Genomic DNA, 8,940 nt, shown 5'->3' with positions numbered 1-8,940 from the left:
TGAGAGCAGCTTGTCAGCTGTTTTTGCCCTCCCCTTCCCATTCATCCACTGCGAATGAGTATTAGGAATTCAGAAGCGTTGTTTGCTATTTGATCCTAAGGGAAACTACTGTACTAAATATATTCTTCTGATACATGTTAGCACCTCTAAAGTATCTGCAAACCATCAAGAGGTAGTTGCGAAGACTCAAAATCCTAAATCACGCACTCATCAGTACGCAGCTGTTGCGAAACAGCTCTTAAATTGCCACTTTAAACCCAAAGAGAGCATGTCTCTAGCCTCAGCTGCTACCTAATATTGATCAAGCACTCACTACGTGCAAGAGACAGGAACTGTGGAGAAGGCTGGGGAAAAAAGCGTGAAAACCACGAAAACATCAGAAGCCAAAACTCAAGAACCTCTACTAGGCTAACTGATTAGTGAAAACGTCGTGTTAACAGCAAACGCCTTGAGTGTAGCACTCCTACTCCTAACCCCCGACTCTCTACACGGCAATCACCCGAACCCACTCTGCCTGCCCTAACAGGCCTGAGCTGCCCGGCTCAGACTCCTACACCTTTTTTGCACCGCCCGGGGCTGGGTGTGGTCACGTGACAGGTTCAGACCAATGGGCAGGCCGCCCGCGGGGGGTCTTCTATAAAAGCACCTGTCGCGCGACCGCCATTACAACAAAAACTGGCGGCGAGGAACCGCGGAGAACTGTTGCCCTGCACCGCTTCATTTTGTGCAGCCTGAAAGGGGCAATCACATAAGGTCCGTTTTGTAATATACAGGTAACATACAGGTAATGTACCCTCCACAGGGGGTGCTGCCTTAGGCCGGCCCCGAGGTGCGGCCTTGGGTGGGAACAACCGTTTTTTCCCCCCTCTCCCCTCCCCGACCCCATCAACATCGTGCGACAGTCCGGGCAGTTGAGAAGGCCACCCCGCTTCGTGCCTGCAGCCCAGGTGAGTTGCCAGTCGCTTCCCTTTGGCCTTACCAACTTCAGGCTCGTTGCCCCCAAGGGATCTTTTTCTCTCTCTCCCTCTTTTCCCATAAACGTCTGGTTTTTCTTCAAGGGAGGGCTGGGAAGGAGGAGGTTGGGGCGAGGGAGTGGGAGGTCCAGTTGTCCAACTGCCTCCTCCCATTTTGAAAAATACTCATGGTCTTTGTAGTTCCTCTTAGGTCTTGGACTGGTGTGGATCGCTGCTGCCTGTACTGTAATTTTGGAAATGCAGGAGAAAGTACGGAGCGTTTAGCTTTAGCTGGCATTTTGTGTTTATTCTGCAAGTGGTCATTTGGGACGGGGAAGTTCGGGTTCTTGCTTCATTTATTTATTCAATTAACTTTATTAAGCCCCTGGAACGTGCTGAACCCTCTTTTGGGTACTGCAGGATTGTGGTGGGCTTTACTTCAAGGCGCGCTGGCCTGTATTAAGAATTAAGATAGAGGAGGCCGGGTGCAGTGGCTCGCCCCTCTAATCTCAGCACTTTGGGAGGCCGAGGCAAGTGGATCACCTGAGGTCAGGAGTTCAAGACCAGCCTGGCCAACATAATGAAATCCCCATCTCTACTAAAAATACAAAAATTAGCTGGGTGTGATGGCAGGCGCCTGTAGTCCCAGCTACTCGGGAGGCTGAGGCAGGAGAATCGCTTGAACCCAGGAGGCGGAAGTTGCAGTGCGCCGAGATCACGCCAGTGCACTCCAGCCTGGGCGACAGAGTGAGACTCCGTCTCCCCGCTCCCCCCAAAAAAGAAAGAGGTATGTACAGGGACTTTGGGACTCAAGGGAAAGGCCTGGGTGGATGGGAGGGAATGAGAGAGGCTCTTGGGCAGAAGTGATAACTCATCTTGATCTTGAGGGACAAATAGAAGTTAGACTAAAAAGTGAGGAGGGAAGTTCAGGTAAAGAGAAGTTTCTCAAAGACATGGATGTATGTACACCGAGTAGGATGTGACAGTGGATAATTGCTTTTTTTTTTTTTTTTTTAAATACAGATAGCTGCTATGGCTGGGTGATCTCAGAGGATCGCCTGAGTCGCTCACGCCTGTAATCCCAGCACTTAGGAGGCCGAGGCGGGTGGATCACCTGAGGTCAGGAGTTTGAGACCAGCCTGGCCGACATGGCGAAACCCCATCTCTACTAAAAATACAAAAATTAGCCGGGCATGGTGGTGGGTGCCTGTAGTCCTAGCTAGTTGGGAGGCTGAGGCAGGAGAATTGCTTGAACCCAGGAGGAAGTGGATGTGGCAGTGAGCTGAGATCGGGCCACTGCACTCTAGCCTGGATGACAGTGAGACTCCGTCTCAAAAAAAAAAAAAAAAAAAAAGATGGTCCTGCTGTGTTGCCCAGGTTGGAGTACAGGGGCTATTGACAGGCACTGTCATGGCCAACTACAGCCTGAACTGACCTCAAGCGATTCTTCTGCCTAAGCCTACTGGCTAGCTAGTACTACAGATACCCTGCCTCACTGTCGCTGACCGTGTTGGGAATTGGTGAAGTAGCAAGAGATGAGTCTAGTAAGGGGGCAGATTATAAAGGGGTTTGTATAGCATGAAGGACAGTGAGTTGAACTGTATGATCTTAAGCAACACCATTGCATAATTTATGTGGTGACTAGTGATTGAATAAAAGCAGTGGTTTATTGGATGGAGAATAGGAAAACAGTAAGTATCTCAAATATTTAAATTATATTCAGCAGTCATTTGTGCCCATGTATTTGATACTTTGAAGTGGCTGAGATTGGCATAAGGCGGGGCGGCAGGGCGGCGGGGGGGTGTGTATAGATGGAATTAAAAAAAAAGAAAAAAAAGGCTGGGCGCGGTGGCTCACGCCTGTAATCCCAGCACTTTGGGAGGTCAGGAGTTGAAGACCAGCCTGGCCAACATGGTGAAACCCCGTCTCTACTAAAAATACAAAAAAAATTAGCTGGGCGTGGTGGCACGCGCCTGTAATCCCAGCTACTCCAGAGGATGAAGCGGAGAATTGCTTAAACCTGGAGGGGCGGAGGTTGCAGTGAGCCGAGATCACACCACTGCACTCCAGCCTGGGCGACAGAGCGAAACTCCGAAGTGGGGAAGGCGAGGTGGCTCAGGCCTGTAATCCCAGCACTTTGGCAAGTTGAGTTGGGCAGCCAGGAGTTCAAGACAAGCCTGGCCAACATGGCGAAACCCCATCTCTACTAAAAATACAAAAAAATATTAGCCAGGCGCAGTGGCTCATGCCTGTAATCTCAGCACTTTGGGAGGCCAAGGTCAGAGGATCGCCTGAGTTCAGGAGTTTGAGACCAGCCTGGGCAATATAGTGAGACCCTATCTCTATAAAAAATACAAAAAACTCTGCAAAGAGACTGTATCCCCAAATTCTAGCTCAATGCTTTGGCACCATTTGTAGGTGCTTTATGTTAGTACATATTCAATAAATGAACAAATAGAATTTGGAAAATGGTATCCTGGAAACCAGAAGAGCATTTTAAGAGTCATAATAGTTCAGTGCAGATGTTCCTGGGAGGTCAAGTTAAGAGTCAAAAATAATTCATTAGATTTAACAATTTAGCATGGTAAGTGTTAATCTTAGTGTAAGGGGAGTTTTAGAGGAATGTTGGGGGAAAAGCCAAGTGTGAAGTAGGCTGTAAAGACAGTGGGTGGAGAGAGAGGCCACAGGATCATGCTGAAGGGCTTAATTGAAGCTCTCTGGCTTCCTCTGCAGTCTGGCAGGTGCACTGGCCAGAAAGGGGCTCTTCGGCTGAATGCTATGAGTCCGCTTCAGTAAGAGAAGAAAGGTGGAAAATGCTCTGGGATGAGGTATGGAAGAAAAGATTGAGGCCATAAGAAAATGATAGGATTAAGGGAAGAATTTTAAAGGAGACTTGACAAAGTTTATATGGAGGGAAGCTAGTAGATAAATGTCGAAGATACAGAAAAGATGGACCAGGCCATCTGTTGAAGATACAGAAAAGATAAACCAGCACAATGGTTCATGCCTGTGATCCTAGCACTTGGGGAGCTTGAGGCAGGCGGAGGAGTGCTTGAGCCCAGGAGTTCAAGACCAGCCTGGGTAACGTAGTGAGACCCATCTCCAAAAAAAAAAAAAAAAGAGGGACCAAGGGCCTTCCAGGGGTGATGGGGGAGTGTTATCTAGAGTCCCTGGGAAAAGAGTTCTAGATAGAAAAAGTGCCTCATCCTTAGACTGAAGGGAGAAGCAAATGAGAAGATTGAGTCATTGTAAGGAATATTGTAATTCATTTCTTTTTTTCTTTATTATTATACTTTAAGTTCTAGGGTACATGTGCACAACGTGCAGGTTTGTTACATATGTATACATGTGCCGTGTTGGTGTGCTGCACCCATTAACTCATCATTTACATTAGATATTTCTCCTAATGCTATTCCTCCCCCCTCCCTCCACCCCAACATTGTAAATCATTTCTATGAATTACCTCTGGCCCAAATTGAAGCCTGATCTAAGTTTGCAGAAACTATTTTCTCCCTTGGATTGGAGACTGCTCATTTGATGGTGTAGGATTTGGAATTAGTGTATAAGCTCATCAAGGGCCAGGTTACTTTTGACCTCCAGAATCCAAGCTCTTTAGTTCTATGCTGTGCTGTTTCCTGAGATTGAAGTATGCACTTAGGGCAACACAATTTAATAACTGATTACAGTTAGTAATCACTGAGGGAATTCAAAAATTTGTCAGCTGAGTGTTGTGGCTCACGCCTGTAATCCCAGCTCTTTGGGAGGCTGAGGCAGGAGGATTGCTTGAGCCCAGGAGTTCAAGACCAGCCTGGCCAATATGGTGAAACCCCGTCTCTACTAAAAATACAAAAATTAGCCAGGTATGATGGCGGGTGCCTGTAATCCCAGCTTCTTGGGAGGCTGAGGCAGGAGAATCGCTTGAACCTGGGAGGCAGAGGTTCCAGTGAGCCAAGTTCATGCCACTGCATTCCAGCCTGGGTGACAGCAAGAAAAAGATTCTTTTCAGAGTTCCCAAGGTTATTTTGAGAGTTATTGAGTGGGCAAGAGACGTGGTTTTCAGGCAATTTATTCATTCAACCATAGACTGATGTAACAAGGGGATGCTACACTATTGTGTGATTGTCTTCAACAAAGTGAATTGAACTTTTCATTATCATTTATGATACATTGCTTTTGAACAGTTGTAATGAGTGGTTACTATGTAACATTGAATTCTTGACATTAGATTTCATCTGCTCATGACACTTTTTTTTTTACTTACCATTTTTTTCTCCTACCTGTTTTTTTTTTGTTTGTTTTGTTTTTTGAGACAGAGTCTCCCTCTGTTGCCCAGGCTAGAGTACAGTGGCATGATCTCAGCTCACTGCAACCTCCCCCTCTGGGATTCAAGCAATTCTCCTGCCTCAGCCTCCCAAATAGCTGGGACTACAGGCATGTGACACCACACCTGGCAAATTTTTGTATTTTTAGTAGAGACAGGGTTTCACCATGTTGCTCAGGCTGGTCTTAAACTCCTGACTTCAGGTAATCCATTTGCCTTGGTCTCCCAAAGTGCTGAGATTTTAGGTGCAAGCCACGGTGCTCGGCATTTTTTTTTTTTTTTTTTTTTTGAGGCAAGTTCTCAATCTGTCACCTAGGCTGGAGTGCATTGGTGCAATCATGGCTCACTGCAGCCTCGACTTCATGGGCTCAAGTGATCCCCCCACCTCTGCCTCCAGAGTAGCTGGGACTACAGGTGTGCTCCATGATGCCCAGTTATTTTTTGTATTTTGTGTAGACACAAGATCTCACTCTGTTGCCCAAGGTAGTCTCAAACTCCAGGGCTCAAGTGTTCTTCCCACCTTGGCCTCTCAAAGTGTTGGGTTTACAGACATGAGCCACCGTGTATGACCCATCTTTCTAGAGATATATCCACAGGTAAAAAATGTTTTGAAAGCGGAAATAACAAAATGACAACTCACTATAAACATTAGAAGCAATAGTGGAGGCTGGGTGTGATGGCTCACGCCTGTAATCCCAGCACTTTGGGAGGCTGAGGTGGGAGGATCACTTGAGAACCAAGAGTTTAATAAGACCAGCTTGAGCAGCATGGTGAACCCTCATCTCTACTAAAAAAATTTTAAAAAATTAGCCAGGTGTGGTGGCATGCAGCTGTAGTCCCAGCTACTTGGGAGGCTGATGTGGGAGGATGGCTTGAGCCCGAGATCGAGGCTTCAGTGAGCAGTGATCATGCCACTGCACTCCAGCCTGGGTGACAAAGCAAGACCCTGTCTCAACAAAACAAAAAAACAGTGGACTTTCACTTAGATGGGTTAGACTGCAGATTATAGTTGCCAGTATAATGGTAACTCTGTACTTTTTTTCCCTCCTTAAGGTGGCATATTGGAATGTGAGTGTAAGTGCTTTTTAGAGAGAACCTTAAATTAACCAGCGTGTTTACTTCTGACACTAGACAAGTGGTTAGGACCCACCATTAACATGAAAATTGTCTGGGTGCGGTGGCTCAATCCTGTAATCCCAGCGCTTTGGGAGGCTGAGGCAGGTGGATCACTTGAGGTCAGAAGTTCAAGACAGCCTGGCCAACATGAAATCCCATCTCTACTAAAAATACAAAAATTAGCTGGGTGTAGTGTAATGCCTCCCTGTAATCCCAGCTACTAGGGAGGCTGAGGCAGGAGAATCGCTTGAACCTGGGAGGCAGAGGTTGCAGTGAGCTGAGATTGCTCCATGGCACTCCAGCCTGGGAGACAGAGTGAGACTCCGTCTTAAAAACAAAACAAAACAACAACAAAAATCTCTTTTGGGTTCTTTTGTAGGACTCTTGTGGTGGCTTCTTCTGTTTATTATTAAAAATTAAGAGCTAAAATTAAAGGCTTTAGGGAAAGTGAAATAGTAAAATTGACAGCTGTCTAGCATAGAAATTTGCAAAGTATCATAAAAAGCCACATAAGCCCATTTTTAAACGTTTAAAAGAAACAGAAGATTAAAGTAATTGAAACAGTAAGATGGGTAATGACAGTGGATACATTATAAAAGGGAAAATTTTTAGTCATATATTGCTGGACAGTGAGCTTCACTTCACATTAGAAACCAGGGCCTCCAGCCAAGAAATGCAGAGAGTTCACCACTGAGAAGATAATCAGATTATCAAATATTAGCTATTGTTTTGCCCAGTGACAATGATATCAAATTATTTGTTAATGTTTGGTGCATTCATGTTCAGGCCATCTGTGGCCCTCAATTACAGTGTATTTAAGGCTGTTATTAAAATTTTCAAGTGTACAGACAGGTAAAATAGTACAAAAAAACTATATCAGCAATTGTCAACATTTTGCCATATTTGCTTTTCTATATAGCCTTCCCACAGGCCTTTTAAAGATATATTACAGATATGACTTCACAAGTTTTTTTGAGCAACACTTAACATTTTTTCCTGTATACCTTGCTATTACATCTATCAAGATGAACAATCCCCTAGATTTCCCTAGTTGTCTCAAAATGTTATGACCGATCTTTTTCTTTTTTTCTTTTGCCACCTTTCTGGCTGGAAATATGGCTGATGTTTTAAAACCAAGATTTGGTATAGAATAACCAATTGAGTTTGGTTATCATGGTTCTTCCTGCCCCCCCACCTCCTGCCTGCTTTTCCTGAGTTGTATGTCATGGATCTTAATGTAGAGTCATTTTTCTTATTTTCTGTAATGACCTTGACTTTTGTAAAATAGGCCATTTTAGCACTGTCCCTTAGAACTTTTCTGCCGTGATGGCAGTGTTCTATATCTGCATTGTCTCATACAGTAGCTGCTAGCCACATGTGGCTATTAAGCACTTGAAATGTGGCTAAGTTTTTAATTCTATTAAGTTTTGGGTAATTTAAATTGTTATGGTTAACTAGGGGCCATCATACAGCACAGCTCTAAGTCCCTGAATTTTCTGTAAAATAAAAGTTATATCTAAAAGCTTGATTAGGCTGGCATGGTGTCTCACATCTGTAATCCCCAGCGCTTTTGGGAGGCTGAGGTGAGAGGATGACTTGAAGCCAGGAATTTGAGACCAGTCTGGGAAACATAGTGAGACTCTGGCTTCCCCCCTTCCCTGAAAAAATATTAACCAGGCATGGTGATATGTACCTGTAGTCCTACTCAGGAAACTGAGGGAGGAGGACTGCTTGCGCCCAGGAGTTCAAGATTGCAGTGAGCCATGTTTGAGCCACTGCACCCCTGCTTGGGTGACAGAGCAAGACCCTGTCTCCAAAAAATTTTTAAAAATAGAAATAAAATCTTGATTACATTCAATTGTTCACATTTTTGGCAAAAAGGCTTTATAGGTAATTTATAGGTACTATGTACTTAGCCATGTTAAATACTACAGAGAAGTCTAGGAAGGTAACTGAGGAAGGCCAGTGAGGGATATGGAATTATGGAATGTTTTACAGTATTTATGATTTGTGGGACAGCAAAAACTTTCGTGTTAGCGCTGAACATGGAGAGGATTTGTATGTGTGTTTTAATAGATTTTATTTTTGGCCGGGGGCAGTGGCTTATGCCTGTAATCCCGGTACTTTGGGAGGCCGAGGCAGGCGGATCACGAGGTCAGGAGATGGAGACCATCCTGGCTAACACGGTGAAACCCTGTCTCTACTAAAAATACAAAAAACTAGCTGGGTGTGGTGGCGGGCGCCTGTAGTCCCAGCTACTCTGGAGGCTGAGGCAGGAGAATGGCTTGAATCTGGGAGGCGGAGCTTGGAGTGAGCCGAGATTGCACCACTGCACTCCAGCCTGGGCGACAGAGCGAGACTCCATCTCAAAAAAAAAAAAATTTATGTTTTTGAGGAGTTTAGGTTCACAGCAAAACTGAGCAGTAAATAGTGTTCCCATCTACCCCGTTTCAACACTAGTACAGCACCAGAGTGGTACGTTTGTTACAATCAATGAACCTACATTGACACATCATCACCCAACATTAATAGTTTCCATAGTTTCTGTTT

At 45.0% G+C, this 8,940-nt stretch overlaps 1 protein-coding gene across 2 annotated transcripts in view; it reads left to right on the top strand.

The window, feature by feature from the left end:
• Positions 1–641: 641 nt before the first annotated feature.
• Positions 642–8,940, top strand: part of BRDT (bromodomain testis associated) — a 64,963-nt gene continuing 56,664 nt past the window's right edge. The window contains exons 1-4 of one of the 2 annotated variants that reach the window (XM_055116158.3): positions 666–784; positions 903–947; positions 1,155–1,740; positions 3,687–3,781. In XM_055116158.3, coding sequence (XP_054972133.2) covers positions 3,777–3,781 — 5 coding nt within the window. In that variant the 5' untranslated portion in view covers positions 666–784; positions 903–947; positions 1,155–1,740; positions 3,687–3,776. Of the gene's footprint in view, positions 785–902; positions 948–1,154; positions 1,741–3,686; positions 3,782–8,940 lie in introns of both variants that reach the window. The other variant, XM_008960495.5, reaches the window with a different exon arrangement.

Source organism: Pan paniscus, chromosome 1 (genome assembly GCF_029289425.2).
Source record: "Pan paniscus chromosome 1, NHGRI_mPanPan1-v2.0_pri, whole genome shotgun sequence".
NCBI classification, from domain to species: domain Eukaryota; kingdom Metazoa; phylum Chordata; class Mammalia; order Primates; family Hominidae; genus Pan; species Pan paniscus.
This window is presented reverse-complemented; position numbering and strand designations above follow the sequence as displayed.